A 21,538-nucleotide genomic window follows, 5' to 3' on the forward strand; every position below is an offset into this window, starting at 1 on the left:
GACGTGCTGATTGCAAAATCCTGGAGTGGGGGAGGGGAGAATGGGCTCCTGGGTGATCCATCTCATGGCCTGCCCCCTTGTCTGCATTACGAAAAAGATTTAAAAGGCTGGCCAGCTCTAAATATTTGTGATTTAGGGTGATTGTCAATTTGCCGATTATCTGTACATAAAGATACTAGTAAGTGCTTAATTGCTGCTAGTTACATATCAGGCACTTACCTAATCCTCCTAACAACTCTATCATTTAAGTACCATTATGATCTCCAGTGTGCAAATGTAGAAATGAAACTCCATGTGCTTAAGTAATTTACCCAAGGGAACAGAGTGGATGATTAGGGGCACTGGGATTTGAACCTGGGCTGTCTGACTTCGGGCATGAATTCTGAGCCCGCCATACCTGTGACTGAATCCCAGCTCTGCCATTTATGCAAGTGATTATAATTTCTCTGAGCCTCAATTTCCTCATCTGTGAAATGGGCATAGTAATGGCTGCCCTGCAGGATTGTTCTAAGGATTAAACAAGCTAATGAATGTAAAGCACTTAGCCCAGCGACTGGCCCACAATAGAGATCTAATAAATGGTAGCTATTATTACTTGAAGCTATAACATTGGTTTGGGTAACCCAATTTTTTGAGTTGAAGCCTTGATGTTATTCCTTTGGTAAGAATTTTTTGTGGGGGGAAAGGGACACTGAATGTCTTGAGAGCAGGCACCAGCCATGGTTGCATGAACTCCTCCACAGTGCCTGACACTCAGAAGGTGCTTGGCCCACTCAGGCGGGTATGCAGGCAGGCAGAATTTCTTAAATGGCCCCCCAAAGATGTCCCACCTTAATCTCAGAGCCTGTGAATATAACGGAATCTCACTCCTGGGATCATGTTATATGATATGCCTCAGTTCATTTCAAGAGAGGGAGATTACCCTGGATTAGCCAAGTGGGTACAAGGTAATCACATGAGCCTTTAAAAGCAGACAGCTTTCTCCAGCTGGTGGCAGGAGGGGAAGTCAGAGATTCCAAGCACAGGAGAGAGATTCAGTGCCCCGTTGCCAGCTTGAAGATGGATGAGGAATACAGGTAGCCTCTGGAAGCTGAGGGGGTCCCCAACGGACAGCCAGGAAGGAAATAGGTATCTCGGTTCTAGAGCTGCAAGGAACTGAATTCTGTCAACAGCCTGAATGAGGTTGGAAGCAGACTCTTCCCCAGAACCTCCAGGTAAGTGCCCAGTCCAGCCAAGACCTTGACTTCGGTCTTTTAAGACCCTAAACAGAGAACCCAGCTGAGCCTGCCTGGACTTCCGACCAACAGAGCTGTGAGATAATAAATGGGTTTCGTTTTAAGCTGCTAAATGGGTGGTAATTTGTTATGCACAACAGAAAACAAACACAGGGGGTGCGGTGGGGGGCTGGGATGAATTGGGAGATTGGGATTGACATATATACGCTAATATGTATAAAATAGATAACTAATAAGAACCTGCTGTGTAGCACAGGGAACTCCACTTTGTTGTACGGTAGAAACTAACACAACATTGTAAAACAACTATACCCCAATTAAAAAAAAAGAAAGAAAACAAATACAGTAGCCATTATAATAGATGCCACTCACTACACAAACTGTATGACCTTGAATTATTCTCATTTTAGAGATGGGAGAAACCGAGGTATCCCAGAAGTGAAGTGTCTTGCCTAAGGTCAAGCAGCTGGTAAATAGCATAGCATCTAACTCCAAAGCCCATATTCTTAGGCACTGATTTCAACAAATGACTGAGGTCTGGTCACTGGGACAATGCCTCAAGGAGGAGGAGGGGAGAGATCTGAGAGCTGTGTTGGGAGCCCAGAGGCCCCATCTGAGAGCATGTGTCTCACTTACCTGGAAGAAAGGGAATGATCCGCTGTTTGGGGTCCTTCTGTCCTCCTTCCATGGGAAATTTGTCCAACATCTGCATCTAAATGGGGAGAATAACAAAAAAATATGATAAATGCATCTCTGCTGTTTTAAAGGAATTATGTGAACTGTGTGATTCGATATATAAAAGCTCACTTTGGTCAGCTTTTCAGAAACCCAAACTAATGGGGAAGCCAGTGTCAACTGGACCTAGGATATCCATGTAAACAATTCTCTAGGTCCATGGCTGCCAGACTAGTGAAGGCTCAGAGCTGGGAGGGACCATTCTCAGTTTCCCCGGGCGCTCCAGCCACAGGACCTGAAGCGTGAACAACACCCCCAGAGCCCCCAGAATTCCACAGACGGCAGGTCATCCTGTCTCCTAAGAACTGCCAGGCTGTGTTCAGGAACAAACTATGGAGACTCAATTAATCTGGTTAGGTCTATACCTGCGAGATCATGACTCGCCCCTGCCCCACAGAGAATTCCCCAGGCTGGCTCAGCTCCATGCCTGGCTGCGTCAGGCACATGGGGTGCAGCGATGAAAAGATTCAGTGTCTAGAGAGAGACTGACAAGTAAAATGGTCATTGCAGGGTGGTGTAGGAAGCACCTAGAGAGGTAGGTACAGGCTTGCTGTGGGGCTAGAGGAAGCACAGGGATGGGGCGCCCAAAACGAAAACCTTTCATGTTTTCTGATAACATTAAATGCCTCTCTGACATTTGAAGGAATAAATGTGAAGTATCTGACTGGATATACAAAATCACCAGGATCTGCTACTTGCGGTCAGGGAAGTGACATACCTCGGGTCTCATCCTTAGTTGGCCATAATGATACCAACTGCCAACATGGCTTTACAGATTAAAGCTGGGCTGTGTGGTCATTAATGCTGTCACCGGATTTCTGGTTCTTCTCCTGAGCGCTTGGTAGATTTGTACGTCCCCACCCCCTTGAAGTGGGAGACGTGGCCAATTAAATGTGAGCAGGAGAGACATGGCTCACTTTGGGGTGGAAGAGTTAGGAGTGGTGCTTGATTCACCGCTCTTCATTTCCATCTGCCACGTGATGGCCATGCTCCAGAGTGTGGCTTCTCTGCCAGCAAGGGTCCAGAGCCCCCAGCAACCTCTGATGGACATGTAGCCCGAGTGAGAAATAAACCCTGTGTACAGTGAGGCTAGTTGTCATAGCAGCATATCGTAACCCATCCTGATTAGTATATGGGCCCAGGATTCAAGCAGAAGAAAAGGGAGTCCTGAGCCTCCTGAAGTGACGGCTGAATGTGAGAGGCCTGCCCATCATTTTACCTCAAGGAGAAAGTCACCTGGCACTCAAGATGTGTCCCTCTGGATGTGGAGAAAAGGGAACCCTTGTGCCCTGTTGGTGGGAATGTAAATTGATGCAGCCACCATGGAAGACAGTATGGAGGTTCCTCAAGAATCTAAAAATAGAACTACCATATGATCCAGCAATCCCACTCCTGGGTATATATTGAAGAAGATACATGCACCCCAACGTTCATAGCAGCACTATTTACAATAGCGAAGACGTGGAAGCAATGCAAATGCCCATCAATAGACAACTGGATTAAGAAGCAATAAAAATAAAAACAAATGCACGAGAGGAAAAAAAAAAAAAAGAAGATGTGGGGTGTGTGTGTGTGTATACACATATACATATACACACACACACATACACACATACAATGGAATATTACTCAGCCATAAAGAATGAAATTCTGCCATCTGCAGCAGCATGGATGCACCTAGAGAATATTATGCTTAGTGAAATAAGTCAGAGAAAGACAAATACTATATGATATCACTTATATGTGGAATCTAAAAAATAATACAAATGAATGTTTATGCAAAACAGAAACAGACTCACAGACATAGAAAACAAACTTGTAGTTACCAAAGGCGAAAGGGAAGGGAGGAGGGACAAATTAGGGGTACAGGATTAACAGATAGTAACTACTGTGTATAAAACAGATAAGGAACAAGGATATACTGTACAGCACGGGGAATTATAGCCATTATCTTGCAATAACCTATAGTGGAGTATAATCTACAAAAATACTGAATCACTATGTTATACACCTAAAACTAACATAACATTGTAAATCAGCTATACTTCAATTAAAAAAAAAAAAAGATGTATCCCTCTGATAGCATAAAAGCAGCTTTGAATAGCTTGGAGAAATAAGCACAGCTATGGTGTAGGGGGAGGGAGGAGAGACCTGAAGTGGGAGAGAAGAGAAACAAGTTTACATGCCAAGCACAGGTTAGATTCTTTAGACACATCCTCTCACGAAATCTGCAGAATACCCCTTCAAGGTGGACATTATTATCCAGGGAACTGAAGTCCAGAGGAGTGAAGAAATCTGCAATGGGCCTGCAGCCAGCAAGGGGCAGGGCCAGAGACAGAAGCCCACGGCTTCTCTGCCATTGCGTCACTCGCCTCTGAGATGCTACGAAGGCAATTAGAAAGGATTGCTCCCCAGCGCTCAGGAAACAGGGCCATTTATCCAGGCTGGAGCTCCCTGCCTCCTCAGCACTGTTTTATGTGACACCCCTGCGTAGGAGGGTCAGACTCAGCTTAGCTGGCAACCCTAAAGGGCTGCCCATGAGGCTGTGGTTTTATTTGTGATTTCCAACTGGCCCCTATTCTGTGCTGTGCGGTGATGGGGAAATACTTGGTTCACCATCATTCAGCAGCTGGTGAGGCCACAGTGGGCCTTGCTGGAAAGGGAGGCTTCCCTTTTCGAATCCAGGAGCTTTTCAATGCTGGCGCATAGTAGGCACTCAATAAAAATTGGCTAAACCAATGAATGCACCTGAGTGAAATTTGGGGGTGGAGGCAGCTTCAGATGTTTGCTGAGTACCTCCGATTAATAATATTCACGTTACTAATATTAAATAATAATTAGTAACCACTACTAACTGGTTTGACTGTTTACAGTTAATCCTTCTCAGACATATGATTTTATCTGTCCTTCATAATAATCCTGTGAAAGCAACGAACAACCCCCACGTCACAGAGGGAGAAACTGGGGAGCAGGACACAATGAACTGCTTGAGGTCACACACCTAAGTGGTAGTCCAGCCAGTTCAAGTATCTTAATCTAAACCCCATTCTTATCCCCCAAGATCACTCTCTTAGGCAGCTTCGGAGTGTCACATGAGCATGAAAAATCAGCCTGAGACCAGGTAAGTTTCACATTCCATGCACAGGCAAACAGCATGCTTCTTTTTTAAAAGCAGGGTGATTAATCACTCTTAGCTGCAGCATCGTTTTAGAGATTTATAGGTTTGGCCTAACACTACCTTCTTTTTTCCTTCTCAATTTTATTTGTGAAGACAATGTTGGAACACCAATCAGGGGCACTATTTTTTTTTTAAAGGTATACCCCAGTCATCTGTCCACTGTACCCCGCTTATATGCGCTCTCCCGGGTTCCTGTTGAGCCCCTATCTGAATGTGCACACACCGGCTAAAGAAGCCCTGCCCAGCACTGTATTTCCCTGTGGTCTTCACAGCTCTGTCTTAGACAGCTACTCTCTCACCCTGTGTCCTCACTTGCTTCTATCCAGATAAGCGGAGCTCAAAGAGCTGAAGTGTCTCCCCAAGTGTTATTAATTTGAGGCAGCAGACCTGGGTTTAATGTTGCAAACTCTAACCACAGACATTATCCCTGGGGACCAGACAGCCCTGGGGTTTAATCCTAATGATTCCTCATGCCAGCTGTGTGTCCTTGGTGAGAGACCTCGCCTGATGAGTCTGATTCACCACCTGCAGAACGACAGACACAGCCTGCCGGGCAGCGTGGTTGTGTAAATGAATGCTGTACGTGAACTGTATGTGGGGATGCCCTGGGTGCTCAACAAGAAATGCCCCCTCCTTGCACTCTGCCCACAATGAATGTTATTCTGAGAATTATTTGGGAAAAATTTTCAGTATTTACTGAGACTGTGTGTGTGTTTTTGTGTTGAGTAAACATAACATAAAATCGATCATTTCAACCATTTGAAGTGTACAATTTAGCGGCATTAAGTACATTGTTGTGCGACCATCACCACCCTCCATCTCCAGAACCTCTACATCATCCCACACTGAAACTCTATATCCATTAAACACTAACTCCCCATTCCTCTCCTCCAGCCCTTGGCAACCACCATCCTACTTTCTATCTCTATAAATCTGACTATTCTTGGCACTGCATATAAGTATTTGTCCTTTGTGTATGGCTTATTTCACTTAGAATAATGTCTTTAAGGTTCATCCGTTTCATAATACGTGCTGGAATTTCCTTCTTATTTATTTATTCATTCATTCATTCATTCATTCATTTATTTATTTATGGCTGTGTTGGGTCTTCGTTTCTGTGCAAGGGCTTTCTCTAGTTGCGGCGAGCAGGGGCCACTCTTCATCGCGGTGCACGGGCCTCTCACTGTCGCGGCCTCTCTTGTTGCGGAGCACAGGCTCCAGACGCGCAGGCTCAGTAGTTGTGGCTCACGGGCCCACTTGCTCCGCGGCATGTGGGATCTTCCCAGACCAAGGCTCGAACCCGTGTCCCCTGCACTGGCAGGCAGATTCTCAACCACTGCGCCACCAGGGAAGCCCCTCCTTCCTTTTTAAGGCTGAATGATATTCCACAATGAGGCTCTGTTTTAAGGTTGGTAAAATTCCTCCAACTACCCAGGTCTCCTCAGCGGTCAGAGCTGGGCTTTCCAATAGAACTTTCTACAATGATGGAGATATTCTATATCTGTGCTGTCCCTTATGGCAGCCACCAGCCCTGGACGGCTACTGAGCACTTGAAATGTGGCTCCTGTGACTGAGGAGCTGAAGTTTTAATTTTATTTAATTTTAATTAACTTAAATGTGCATTTAAATAGCCTCACGTGACTAGCGGCATAGGGCTGGACTCATTCCCCTCTTTTAGCCATATCTAGCTTTATTTCATTTTATCATCCCGTCAATGGTAACTGCAATCTGTATGACTGCCATTCGCAAGGACAGGTGATCAGAGGCCTGCGAGCTATTTCGTTTTTGGTTTTAGTGTGTCTGGGTTCACAGGCCACAAGCTGCTTCTATCCGGGGAACTGTCACACTTGGCAACCACAGGCTTTGAAACAGACACGGGTGGCATTCCAAACCCTCTTTAGGGACCCCCAGACCCGGGATGTCTGCAGCAGCAGGACCAGAGGCATGCCGGGCAAAGTCCAACTGCAGACGGTATCCTTGGAAACTGGAAAGTCCACACCCCTCCCCCCAGATAATAAAAGGAAGTTGGGCTGAGGGTGCAGAGGACTGAAAATTGAGGAGGAAAGTGAGTCAGTCTTGGGGGGTAGGAAGGGAGGGGGAGCCACGTCAAGCTGCCACATCACAAGGGGAACGAGAGAACACTCCATCAGCAGTTTTTAAGACACAGCTTGTGGTGGAGGGAGAGGAGACAGGCTGTCCAAGGAAAATACCGTGGAGGCTGGCGTGGAGGTCCACACGTGGTTCGTGTTAGCGGCAGGCTGGACTTGGAGAGGTTTCCTCCCTCACTGTGACAAAGGCCCCGCGTCCCAGAAGAGCAAGAGCAGGCAGTGCAGAAGGGCCGGGGTGACCATCGTGGGCAGCTGCAGGCTGGCGGGGAGTCACGTGGTTCTCAGAGCAGGACACCACAGCATACCTGGGCCTGCTCTACAGCACATGGTTGGCTGTCTTTGGGGACTCTGTCCCCTCGATGAGCTGCTTTGTCTAAATGTCGGCACGCCCCTGGACATGCCCCTTGGAGCCTGCCACCCGCCCCTCCTTGTCCGTCCACTTCTTTCCTGCTTGCTGTCCCTCCCAGTCAGGGCAGCATGTTCTCAGCCCGACCCCCTTACCGGGCTGCCCGGTGGCCTGCCCCGCCTCCCTCACTGGTACGTGGTAGGCACGTGGGATATATTTATGCAAAGAATGAATGAATCAATGGATGAACAAATGAATGAAAAAGTGGTTAACTGCTTTGGTCAGCCATTGTCTAGGAGAGGAGAAATTATGTTCCAGGTGGCGGCAGCAGGACCTGCATTGGGCCTTAGACGCAATTGACCAACACACCTTGTCTCTTTCTGTTTTCCAAATAAAGAATTGCAGTTGGCCCCTCCATATCCTTGGGTTCCATATCTGCAGATTCAACCAATGGCAGATCAAAAATATTCGAGGGGGAGAAAACTTCCAGAAAGTTCCAAAAAAGCAAAACTTGATTCTGCCATGGCTGGCAACTATTTACATAGCATCTACCTTGTATTTACATAGCATTTATATCGTATTAGGTATTATAAGTAATCTAGAGATGATTTAAAGTATACAGGAGGATGATATAAGCAAATACTACGCCATTTAACATGAGGGACTTGAGCATCGTCAGATTTTGGTATCTGTTGGGTGGGGGGCATGAAGGGGGTGGTGCTGGAACCAATTCCCCCAGGGATACCAAGGGATGACTGTGCTGTGTGGAAAAAAGGCAGCTACCATATTTTCTCAGCTCTATACCATCAATATGGCAATGGTTTTTCAGATGGAAGGCAACAAATATTCCATTAGGCGTATAAAACATGTGGGAGGCACACCCCAATTTCAGAAGATAATGTCTGGGGAAAAGAGTGTGTCTCAGGGTCCAGCAAAGGCAGTATTTGGGTACAGATGGTTGGTGGAATCCTAGGCCAGGTGTTGACTAGGAGCTCGCTGGGATGTCTTCCCAGCTGGGCAAGGCCCGCCTAGGGAGCAAGAACTTCAGCCCCGCCCCTCCTACACCTGCTCCCAGAAAAGACGGGAGAATATACTCCCTTCCCCTTGGCTTCTGCGGTGGAGCCTGGGGGCTTCTGGGCAGACAGTCCCCAAAGCTCATTAAGTGGATCTGGGGCTACCAAACTCTCAGAAGGGGGACAGGCCAGTTCTATCTCAACAGAAACTGGAAACAAACGATGTTTGCTGTGTGACCTGGGACAGCCTCTCCTGTCTCCGGATCTCGGTTCCCTTCTCTGGGGAAAAAAAAAGGCACAGATCAAGATGCCGCCTCCGGCTTGCCTTCAGCTCTGTGATGTGCTGCATTTGGGAAACGGATCCCCTGGAAAGCCCCCGTGCCTGGAAGCAGTCCCCTAAGCATGGAGTGTTCCTGCTTACAGGACACATGTCATTGGTGCTCCCCTCGAGAACTCCCTGCCGGGCAGGGTGACCCAGCTGGCTCTGTGCATCCCCCTTGCGCCACCCCCGCTGTCGGAATTCTGCAAGATGCCCAGCTCACGGTCCTGCTCTCTCACACTTCTGCACCTTTGCACACATGGTTTCCTCTGTGTGGGATGCCCTCCCCCATCCTGTCAGTGGGGCAACTCCTTACTCATTATCAAGACCCTGCTCAGATGTCACCTCCTCCAGGAAGCAAGCCCTGCCTGAGTTCCCTGGCTGGCACAGAGGACACTCTTTGAACACTTGCAAACATTTCACTGTGCCCTCTGTGAGGGAAGCCCTGGCCCCAGGGATGACCATGACCCTCGGCCTGGGGGATGCAGTGAACTAGTGGGAAAACTCAGAGGGCAAAGGTCACATGGCACAGGGTAAAGCGGACCCGTCACACATCCGAGGCGTGTCTGTGCAGGGCTCGTGTTCAGCTCAGAGCAGTCCTCTGCAGGATAGACTATGCCTGCATCTCACACGGAGGTGCCGAACGGGCCTTCAGAGGGCAGCTGCCTTCAGAGGACAGAACTCTAAGAGTAGACAGATTTGAAGGCAATCCTGGACCTCCGGGAGGCAGGAGCACAGGCTTCAGACTCAACCACACCTGGGCCTGAGTCCAGCCATGCTCCTTTTTAGGCACGTGACTCTGCCTCTCTGAGCTTCCCTTCCCCCATCTGTGACGTGGACACAACACTGACTTCATGCCTGTAAGTGAGGACTAAATGCAACAGCGTATAAATGGACGTCTAGTGCATTTTAGTAAACAGTCGCCGATACTGTTATGATGTCATTCAACCAACCACATTTCCGCTAGGCGCTGCCCTCAGCTCTCCAGGCATTCCTGTCCCTGCCCAGTGCCCTGTTCGGAGGCCAGCTCCCTCTGTTACACTCTGATGGACTCTCCAGAGTGTGCCCAGATGAGGGCAGAAAGGGAGGTTCAGAGAGGCTGAGGGCCCTGCCCAAGGTCACACAGCCAGTCAGGCAGAGGGCTGGGACCTGATACCAGGTCTTCCCACTCCAAGCCCAGGGCTCTACCGCCTGCGCCCTCATGTGAGTGAGACACGTCGCCAGATGTTAACCAGTAGTGGTGGGCATGACTATCAGAGTCCAGCTTTCTTTCCTAAGACAAGGGAGTTGGGAAATCATATCAGAAGGTGATCTGTCAGAAAGGGGACCTTTTTGCTGGTGACTGTGAGTTTCTTTTCCCATGAAGGAGCCTGAGTCATGCTCCTTCTTTCTACCCCAGCGGCCTCTCTGCAGACTGTTTCCTCTGCCTGAGTGTCCTGTCCCCACCAGAGGGGACATTTACTTTTTTGTCATCTACAGGTTATTTTCCCTTCTTTGGCAGCAGGTCTCTGATTTCCTCTGGGGAATCTTCTACTCCTCTATTAGTCAGCATGGATGTGATGCTGATTCTACTCCAGTTCCTGGGCTGGCCCTGACTGGCCTGGCCATTACCCAAGATGAACCAATGAGACTTGTGCTGAAACCGTTGGGGTGTTCTCTTTTTCCCTGAAGTCACTGAGCTGACTGCTGGATACAGCTGGCTGGGAGCTGTGGCTGCCACCATACCAGACAACACCCTGCCTGGACACAGAGGAGACCAAGAAGTGGAGAAAGGCAGGTCCTGGTTGACCCTGTGGCCCCTAGATCTAGCCATACCTGAAGCCAAGTACCCTTAGTCTTCTCAGTTCCATTTAGCTAATCAATGTAATTTTTGAATAATCCATATGGACTGGGTTTCTGTCATCTGCAACTAAAACACTTCTGACTAAAACAAGGTCTCATGGCCAGGAAGTGGCAGCATTTGGATAAAAGCCCAGGGTCTTAACCATTCTATTAAACTGGCATCACCGCCTGCTCTAATCTTCATGCCAGTTCCTAGCAGCAACTCACGCCTATCAATAATCCCAACAGCTGACATTAGCTCAGGGCTCGACAGCCCAGAAACTGCTCTCACACACATCATCACTTTTTTACAAAAAGAAATTGAGATCTACTTCACATACCATAAAATGCACCCTTTTAAAGTGTTCAATTCAGTGGGTTTTAGTATATTCCCAAGGTTGTGCAACCATGACCACTATCTAATTCCAGAACATTTTCATCACCCTAAAAAGACACCCAGTTCCCATTAACAGTCTCTCCTCCTTTCTCCCTCCCCCCAGCTCCTGGCAACCACTAATCTGCTTTCTGTCTCTATGGATTTGCCTCTTCCGGACACACATCATCACTTTTAACTCCAAAGGAGCCTTGTGAAGTAGCCACTTGTAAGAGCAGCACTGCACAGCAGAGTGACCAAGACTGTGGACCCTGGTGTTGCCTGCCCAGCTTCAAATCCGAGTTCTAATGCTCATCGGCTGTGTGACCTTGGGCAAATGACTTAACCTTTCTGAGCCTGGGTTTCTTCATCTGTATCATTTGATAAGCTTGACATGAGGATTAAATGAGTCACTACATCTTGATGCTGAGCAGGCAGTACCTCAGGAATGCCAGCTGTTTCCTTATCATCACCCCCATGCTACCGATGAAGAAATCACAATCAGGCACAGAGGGGTTAAGGGGTGTGCCCATGGCCACACAGAACAGGTGGCTGGGCCCCAAGTCTCCTGACTGAGTCGTCTGCTGTTTCCATTACGCCACACTGGCCGAGCTGTTCCTCCACGAAAGCTTGACCCTCCCCATACTCTGAGCCAAGTTACTTCTGCAAAAGCCAAGGCTACTCGCCAGACAGGGAGGGAGGGGAGGGGGGAATCATGAAATCATCCAACTTCAGGGTGTCGCAGCCCCACGCGGGCCGGCCTCCTTGCCTGGTCCCTGGGATCAGCCCCTTCCTCCAGCTTCCCTCTCTCAGGTGCAGGGCTGGGGGGCGGGGCAGGCCATTTCCAGGACAGCAGGACCCTCTGGAATTCCAGGACTCTCCCACTCCAGTTGCCCATCTGGGACTCTTTAAAGCTGGCTTAAGCCCTGTCTTTAGAAGACTTTGTTACAGGAGGGGAGTCTAAGGCAGCTATTTATGTTGCAGCAAACCTCCAATTCTTACTAATTATGCTGGGGTTGGAGGGAAGGAAACCTCGCTTTTAAGTTCTGGTAGAAATAAGAAAGTTGAGTTAGAACAGGAGAGTGGAGGGAATGCAGGCTTCAGACCAGGATGCCTTGTGATCCAACCCTGGCTCGAAAACGCTCCCAAACAATGTCACCTTGGGCAAATCCCATGTGAGCAGAGCGACAGCAGATGACAGCTAACGCTTACTGAGCAAGGCACACACAACTGACTGAACTGTCACGACAGATGTGAGCAAAGCGCTTTCATTCTTAATACAGTATGTGGATGGGGAAACTGAGGCTCAGAAACATACAGCGGTGACACTGAGCTGAGACCTGAAAAGACAAAGCTGAGATGTGAGTGAACCCAGGTTTGCCTAACCCCAGAAGTCAAGGTCTGAAGCCCTGGGCGAGGCTGGAATAGGGAACTCGGTAACACAGTCAAGTTCCCCACACACTGCCTGGCCCATAGGCTGCCAAAGGGCAGCAGTGAACATTTCTATCCGTGCCACCAGGGCCTCCTGCCCACCCTCTTCTCATTGAACCTCCTCCTCTAGATGATGCTGTCCCACCCGCCCCACACCTCTGGCCACAGCTAGGAGGCTCGGGGGTTGGATTCTGACCCAGGATGCTGACACTCAGATGCTCTCTCCCAGAGATTGGAGCCGAATCCACCAACTCCAGTGCCTCGACACAGGGAAGGGCACTTCAACTTGGGGACTGAAGGTGTTGTTTGGGGGATGCGGGCCAAAGGGCCAGTGGAAGAAGCTGGTCCAGAGGGGCTGGCGGGAAAGGGAGTAGGTTCGATGGGAGAGCTTGTGGCCACATGACACACGGCCCGGGAGCTGCCAGGCTTCCGGTGGGTCATTCTGTTGCTGGTTCCGGGCCCCTGTGAGGCCGGCTGTACTCCTGGCTCTGGTTTCCATCTGGTTTCTGCCTAAGCTAGCTGAGTGGGTGTCTGCTCTTTGGATGCCAATAATCCCTAGGCTAGCAATCACCCATGTCACTCATCTCTGCCCCCTCTGTTCCTTCTTGGAAGCATCAGGCAGGCAAGAGGCCTCTGAAAGCAAAAATATAGGTAGCACCGCCGCCCGTGTAACATAGACCCTCGGTGCACGAAAAATCAGTCTAGCAACTTGCAAAATATTTACCCAACACCCACGCTCTAAAGACCTGCCGAAATGGATCTACATAAATCACCCTTGCGCCTGGGCAAGAGGGTGTGGATCTCTGTCTTTCTCACGCAGGACCACGTTCAGAGGTGCTGGGAATTACTGCTATCATCTTTCCTGCCTTTCCTCCAGGGTCAGCCCTTCCCCCGCCCATGCCCGTGTCTGCTCCTGCCAAGTCCCTTTTAGATGGTATCTTAACATCTTTAACATAGAGCTTCTTTGGGTATTGACATTTGGTACATGTTTGCTGCGGACCAGAAGAAAAATATCACTTGTATATGATATTGTTTGGTTTGTTGCATAGTGAACACAAAACATCACTTATGAGTTCATTACATATTAAGTAATTAGGTAACTGGTGTCAACTGCTGTCCAGTATGCAATGACTCTTGGCAATTTATAATGTAGATTGTTTGGTGATACTGGGGAAACAGGTTAGGAGCACATTATTAGCTCCCCTCCCCCTTTTAAAATATTGGAACACAGGCTCTGAAAATTCTCTATTTGACATTTTTAGGAACAGATTAGGTCTGTTCAACCAAGGATGGCGGTGGTTAATGTCACCTCCAGAGAGAACATGGAAGGCAGAAAGACAGGCTGGTGCGTGGAGGACCCGGGCTGTCTCCTGATGTCCCCACAATGCCTTCTCTACATCTGATCACAGCTGTTCTCTCCAGGTCTCAGTCCCCACCCCCATGACTGAGAGGCAGAGCAGGAACCGGATAAGCCCACTGGCCATCACATTCCTCAACCATACTGACTGGCTTCGAGATGAGCCTATGAAACACAACACTGTGTTTGCAGGGGCTTCTGCAAAGTGACCTTTCACTCTTTCCTGCTAAGTGTGAGCCCAGAGCATTTTGCAACCACGTGGGATCTGAGGATAAAGCCAACATCAGGGAACTGGGAATTCAGAACAAGAGGAAGAAGCTGGGTGAGAGGACACAGAGGAGAACCCTGTATCAAGCTGCACCTGAAGCCTGCCAGTTTCCTTCTCCCAGGACATTCTGTCACACCAGCCCCCTAAATCCCCCCATCTACGTAGGCCAGTTTGAGCTGGGTTTCTGTCCCTTGCAACCAAAGGATCCTAACCGGTACACAGAGGGAAAGAAGACAGTCATCTCGATGAGGCCTTACATTGGCCTGCGAGGTATGTGAGCCCCTCACCAAGTGGCAGGGAACACTCACGGATTCAGGAAGTCGGGCAAGTTCCCATCTCCTCCTGAGGTCTGTGTTTTCTAAAGAACTTTGTTCCATCATATCAGGCACTGTGACTTTTCATGACACACTTGCTTTGAGTTGCTGGCCTTTGGTGACGTCAGGATAATGCTGCTGACCCATGGATTCGAGATCTTTTACCCGACTGGGGAGGGGCTTACACAGAGCCGTCCACATAGGCTCCCTGTGAGACTGGTGGTGCTCAGGGGGGTTATAGGTCATTCCTTCGTTCGTTCGTTCGTTCATTCATTCATTCATTCACCAAACATTGGCTGGATACATACAGTGTCCTTGAATAAAACATGAAGGAAAGAGAGGCTAATGAAGATGTGGTTCCTGCCCATGAGAGTCCTAGTTTAGAGGGGGACAGGCGGACAACTTCAATACAGAGTCAGGACAGAGGGATGCAGAGCTGTGGGGTGCAGAAGAGGTGGCCTTCGCTGGCCAGGGAATGAAGTCAGACCAGGCTTCCCAGAGGATGAGACAACGAGGGGGCTGGAGGGTGCAGGAGGTGTTCCAGGTGAGGAAGAGCTAATGCAAAGGCCTCAGAGGAGAGGAGAAGGCGAACATGGTGCCCTCAGAGCACAGCAGGCATTTTAGGAGCTGAGCAAGGAGCCTGATGGGGAGGGGAGGCCAAGGTGAGGCAACAGACGTGGGTCTGTCTTGAGACCAGAACAGGGCCACGAGGTCTGAACACACTCCACAACTGAACTCACCAGCAAACACGATTACACAAGTTCAAGATCTGCACTTCAAAGCCAACAGAAACGATCTCCAGATTAGCCTCCGTTCTAGAGCAGTCAACAGGAGCCTTTCTTTTATTTGGAAAATACTGAATATCAAAGCATAAAGCAATACAGCCCATTACTTATGTCCCCAAAGTGATGGACCCTTTTTTGAAAAATATAGAACGCTCCTCAAATTTGCGTGTCACCCCTGCACAGGGGCCAGGCTAATCTTCTCTACATCATTCCAATTTTAGTATATGTGCTGCTGAGGTAAGTGCATAGACATCATTTTAAGCAAGAACACTGTGGCTCTGAAGTCAAAGTGGAAAGTAAGTCCAAATAAACTCTTTCCCACCTTGCAGCTCACCGGAGACCCCAAATCCTTACCTGGAGATCAAAGAATTTGCTGTAGCGCCGATAAATGGCCTCCGTGGAGCCGCTGGACCACGTGACACGGATGATGTAGACCTGCAGAGAGGGATGGAGACAGGCATTAACACCAAGGGGGTCTTTCCATCTCCAGGACTCAAGACCAAAGCAGTTCAGAGTCAGAAAGACCTGGGTTTGAATCTCAGCTCTGCCCCTGACCAGCTGTATGACTTGGATGGGTTACTTGCTCTCTCTGAGCCCCAGCTTCCTCTTCAATAAAATGGGTCGAATAACCCCACCTCTGAGAGTTGTGCAAAGGATTACATGAACTCAAGTATAGGAAAGCATAAGCACCCTGCTCATCTCAGGAGATGCTGTTACTTTCACGATTTCTTACTCCCCACTCAATTCAGAGAGCCACGGGGCTGGCTATTTTGTCAGCATCATTCTTAAAACTTTGACTTGTCAGAAATCACAGCAACCTGCGGCTCTTAGCTCTCTTGTATTTCTCATAAGCTAAGCCATCACGCCATTTTCTCCAGTGAGGGCCTGGGCTGAGTCATCTTTTCCCTCTGCATGACAGTTTCTCCATCTGTAAACTGGGTTAACAGCATCTGTTTCCGCTGCCTCCCAGGAGAGTGTGAGGATTCGATTAAGACGGAGGATGGAGAGCCACTTTATAAACCACAGGGCCATGTTTTCAATCTCTGTCACAAGTCACAGCACACAGAAAATAATACATTGACAACAAATTTGGGCAAACCAAGGTGGCAGCAGGAGGTCACAGCATCTGGCTGGGGGCTCTGGTGGCCCTGGACACCACCTGGATACTCAAGGGATAAGGGGTCAGCACATCCATTCCTGGCTTGCACAAATTATCTGTGGTTACAGGGTAATTTTGACACTTAAAACATACATATGTGAAAGCTGTCTGGAAACAGAGAAATGCTGTACAAACACGAGGGGCTAGGTGTCATTAAAGAGGCCATGGGGGTACACAGGCAGGGCCCCTGCCTCTGTGAGTGGAGGGTGAGCTGGGGAGACAGCATGTGCATAAGTGAAGATAAGTAACATGTGCGCAGTGGACGTCTGTTATTTTTTGCCTGGTACTGGTTAACCTTTCTTTCAACCAGAGTGCCTTGACTTCTCTCCTGGGAGCCTCCTTCCCTACCTCAACACAGTCCCTTAGACACCAAGGTGGGTACCACTGTCCACAGTGATTGGTTGAGGAGTGAGCACATGACCCACGCCGGGCCAATCAGAGCCAGTAAGAATCAGCCCCGGGACTTCTGCTCTGACCCCTGAGAAAGATAAGCTCTCTTTCTTTGAGGTTGCTAGGCTGTTAGGATGCAACATGGAGATGCCAGGGGGCCATCTCATCATCGCTTGGGAGGAGCCTGCCTGAGAATGAGGCCAGTATCAGTAGATTCCTGATGACACAGTCTGACCCTTAGGTCCAGCTTTGCCTGTAGCTCAATCTACTCCTTGTCTGTCCAGTTTCCTGAGCCAGTAAATCCTGGGCCACACCCACACTCTGGGATTATTTTTGAAGCCAGTTTAAGTTGGTTTCTGACACATGTAATTTAGCCCTGACGGATGCAGGAAGGGGGGCGGGAGAGATCTCTGAAGCTTGAAGTCATCATGGTGTACCTTGAAGGACATGTAGATCTAGACAGCAGGAGAGGAAAGAAGACACTGTCGATGGTGGGGGGTGATGGTGGAGCAAAGACGAGCTCAGGGAGTATGGGGGACCACGCCTAGCGGTGGTTTCCAAAGCGGTTTTAGACAAAGTCTCTTCCCAAATGAGTTCTCACTAGGATACCTTCATTCAAAACAGGAAAAGGAGGAGCTATGGGGGGCCAGAGCCAGAGCCCATTGTGAACACCAGGGACTTATGGGAGAAGATTTTTCAGGTGAGAAGAGATGAAAAATGGAAAGACAAATCAAGACAAGATGGGAGGTGCCCTTGAATGCCCAGCTAAGGGGTTCACCAGGAACAACCACTCTAAATTCAACATCTATTTCATTTCAGCGAAGCAAGGCAGGAAGGAAGGCATTTGGACTTTAGACTCACACGATTTCCTAATCCCCAGGGCCTCAGTTTCCATCTGTAAAATGGGGTCATCGAGCCCATCTTACATAGAATTGTGATGATTATCGGAGGTAAAGCTCTCAGCTCCTTGCCTGGCAGACAGGAAAAGTTCAAGAAATCTTAGTACCCTTCCCTCTGAGTCCCCAGTGCCTACCCGGCACCAGTTCAGAAAGACAGACTATTTCAACACCAGGGATTCAGGTATCCCGCCTCTCCCCCCTTGTTTGTGCCCACTAGTCGTGGGTACCTCACAGAGCTAAAAGAGAGGGCAGGGCATCCTTTGGGAGGCAGAGTCACCCTGAAAAAGTGATTTTACGACAAAAAGAGCTGTCTCCAAAGCCACCTGAATAGTCATTAGTCTTATTAAAAAGAAAACAGGGGAATCCCTGGTGGCGCAGTGGTTAAAAATCTGCCTGCCAATGCAGGGGACACGAGTTCGAGCCCTGGTCCAAGAAGATCCCACATGCCGTGGAGCAACTGAGCCCGTGCACCACAACTACTGAGCCCCCGTGCAACAACTACTGAAGCCCGCGCACCTAGAGCCCGTGCTCCGCAACAAGAGAAGCCACCGCAATGAGAAGCCCGTGCACCACAACCAAGAGTAGCCCCCGCTCACCACACCTAGAGAAAAGCCCACGCGCAGCAACGAAAAGAAAGAAAGAGAGACAGAGAGAGAAAGAAAGAAAGAAAACATCAATTCTGCTTAACCAAGACTCCAGCATGTCGATTTAGAATGGCTCCCGTTCATTCATTCACTCTACAACACTTATTAAACACCTCTTGTGTACCAGGCCCTCTGCTAGGTGCTGGGTTACAATGAGGAGCAGGACAGCCTCGGACCCTGCCCTTGGAGAGTGGGAAGATGGGCAATAAACCAGCAGATGAGGAAATACGTATATAATTTAAGTTACAGTAAGTGCTAGGAAGGACCCCAAAGCCTGCTGTGGTAGTTCAGGATGGGGATGGTGGCGGTGGGTGTCCTTGGGAGGGAAGGTCCCTCTGAGGAAGCAGCCTTTGACCTGAGACCTGAAGGATGAGGAGCTGGCTTGGGGAAGAGCTGAGGAAAGTGTATTCCAGACAGAATGAAAAGTACAAATGAAGACACGCAGGCCGGAAAATGCTCGGAATGTTTGAGGAACCGGAAGACCATTATGGCAGGACAGAGCTATTAGGGAAGGGGATGTGGCCAGGGGGGGCAGCAGCTGCATCACGAGGGTCTTACAGGGCTTATAGGCCACGGTGAGGGATTTTTATTCTATTGAAGTTTTGAGGGGTGCAGGGGGCTGGGGAGGAGGCGTTTGACATAATTTAATGTATGTTTTAAAAAAATATCCATCTATATGCCTCTGGTTGCTGTGTAGAAAATGGTTTTGAAAAGGGGCAGGGAAACTAGCAAGGGGGCTTTTCCATATCTGAAAGGGACCACGGAACTCAGCCAACCCAACGGCCCCACCTTCCAGATGGGTAAATGGAGTCCCAGAAAACACCTTACCAAAGGTCCCCATCCTGGGGGATGTATAAACAAAGTCTGTATGACTATCTGCGAAGGACAATGCCAATGTGGATTAAAAACAAGAAAAAAATAAAATAAAAGGTCATCAAAGATTTTAAAACCAACCCAAAGCATAAACCCATAAACAGAAAAAAAAAAAAATTCTGCTTACATAATTCATTCTTGATCTCTTGTTTACAATTTTAAAAAAAATAAATTTAGTTAGTTAGTTATATTTATTTATTTATTTTTTTAGGTGTGTCACTCTATTTAGGCGTTCTTTCATTTCTGTCAGTAATATTTTGTGGTTTTCTTTTAATTTTTATAAAATTTTATTTATCCAGCATTTTAGAATTTTATTTATTTTTATATACAGCAGGTTCTTATTAGTTATCCATTTTATACATATTAGTGTATATATGTCAATCCCAATCTCCCAATATTTATTTATTTATTTACTTTTGGCTGAGTTGGGTCTTTGTTGCTGCACGTGGGCTTTCTCTAGTTGCAGCAAGCGGGGGTTACTCTTTGTTGCGGTGCGTGGGCTTCTTGTTGCAGTGGCTTCTCTTGTTGTGGAGCACGGGCTCTAGGCGTGCAGGCTTCAGTAGTTGTGGCTCGCGGCCTCTAGAGCACAGGCTCAGTAGTTGTGGCGCATGGGCTTAGTTGCTCTGTGGCATGTGGGATCTTCCTGGACCAGGGCTCGACCCCATGTCCCCTGCATTGGCAGGCGGATTCTTAACCACTGTGCCACCAAGGAAGCCCTTGTTTACAATTTTTAAAGCTCTGTCCCTACGGTACAAGAACTCTGTAGCAGATCTAATTGGTTTATTGGAATCAACCTCTGAACACAATGTCTGCATTTTTAGGCACAGATCTAACTTTTTGATGAGAATTGTCACAATGTAGGGCTTTGGCCTTGCCCACGGTTTGGGGATTGGTGAAAGAGCCCATGCACTGGGTTCTAATGCCAGCCCTGCTGTTGGGTGAAACTCACAAGGTACCAATCTCTCTGGCCACAGTGTCCTTCTCTCTAACATGAGGACAACAATCTCCCCTGAGGACTCACTGCAATAACTAAGGTACATAGGGCTTTGCCAATGCCCAGCACACATGAGCTGTGCAGTTCGTTTCTCCCTCATGGCAGGTATCTGGTATTCCTCCTTATCTGGTACCTCCTCTCTCCTTTTGGTAATAGCCCCTGATTTCCCTTGGAGGGTCACCTTTCTCCCTCCCCTAGTCTTTGTGATAGGGAGTATCATGTGTCCCAAGCCTGGCCATCCAGAATCTACCAGCCCATGATCCCAACAATGGTTCAGGGATGGGCACGTCACCCAAGCCAGGCTGCTGAGACTCAATTCTGAGACTTCTGATGGCATGATCAGGAAAGAGACCCTTTTCCCCACTGCAGTGGCGAGCTGGGAGAGCTCCACACCGTGATTTAAGACGTAGAAAGCACAGAAGCAAGCAGAGCTCAGAGGGAGAGAAAAGTGGCATGTCCTGTGACACTGCTTGAACCCCTGGACCCGGCATCCCGGACAGTCCACACACACAAGCCCAAACCTTTTTTCTTATTTAAAGTCAGTATAAGTTAGTTTCTGTTACTTGCAACCAAAGCATTCCTAACACATCTGACCTTGGCTTTTGGATTATATCCCAAACCCAGTTAATACTCAAGGGCCTGGTGTTAAGGAATTAAAAGCAGACTTTTTCATAGCAGCATTAGTCACAATAGCCAAAAGGTAGAAACAACCCAAGCGTCGTCCACTGATAGATGAGTGGATAAGCAAAATGTGTAATATTATTCAGCCTTAAAAAAGGAAATTCTGACATATGCTACAACATGGATGAACCTTGAGGACATTAAGCTAAGTGAAAAAGACCAGCCACAAAAAGACACATACTGTGTGATTCCACTTATACTAGGTAGTTAGAGTAGTCAAATTCATAGAGACAGAAAGTAGAATGGTGGTTGCCAGAGGCTGGGGAAAGGGGAATGGGGAGTTAGTGCTTAATGGGTTTGGGAAGATGAAAAGAGCTGTGGAGATGGATGGTGGTGATGGCTGCACAACAATGTGAATGTACTTAACACTACTGAACTGTACACTTAAAAATGGTTGAAATGATAAAATTTATGTTATGTATATTTTATCACAATTTAAATAAATAAGTAAATAAATAAATAAGCAGATTTCCTTCAGAGATTTACATAGTACATGTCATGCTCCCTGGAAATGACACTTATGACTTTCTCCCTGGTGTAGCCCTCAAAACGCATGCTGCATATCTGAAGAAGAACTTATATCCAGAATATATTTTAAAAAAAAAACAACAAAAA

The 21,538-nt window shown here is 48.2% G+C and overlaps 1 protein-coding gene and 1 non-coding gene across 3 annotated transcripts in view; both read right to left on the reverse strand.

Annotated features, from left to right (window-relative positions):
- SH3PXD2B (SH3 and PX domains 2B) overlaps positions 1–21,538 on the reverse strand; it is a 112,066-nt gene that overhangs the window by 64,709 nt on the left and 25,819 nt on the right. For both annotated transcript variants that reach the window (XM_068536367.1, XM_068536366.1), the window contains exons 2-3: positions 15,638–15,718; positions 1,872–1,947 (exon numbers count right to left, since the gene is read on the reverse strand). In XM_068536367.1, coding sequence (XP_068392468.1) covers positions 1,872–1,947; positions 15,638–15,718 — 157 coding nt within the window. The remainder of the gene's footprint in view (positions 1–1,871; positions 1,948–15,637; positions 15,719–21,538) is intronic.
- Positions 15,422–15,528, reverse strand: LOC137760320 (U6 spliceosomal RNA). Its single transcript, XR_011073281.1, has one exon. It is a non-coding gene; the product is annotated as a U6 spliceosomal RNA (small nuclear RNA).

The sequence above is a fragment of the Eschrichtius robustus genome, chromosome 2, assembly GCF_028021215.1.
Source record: "Eschrichtius robustus isolate mEscRob2 chromosome 2, mEscRob2.pri, whole genome shotgun sequence".
Classification (NCBI taxonomy): Eukaryota; Metazoa; Chordata; class Mammalia; order Artiodactyla; family Eschrichtiidae; genus Eschrichtius; species Eschrichtius robustus.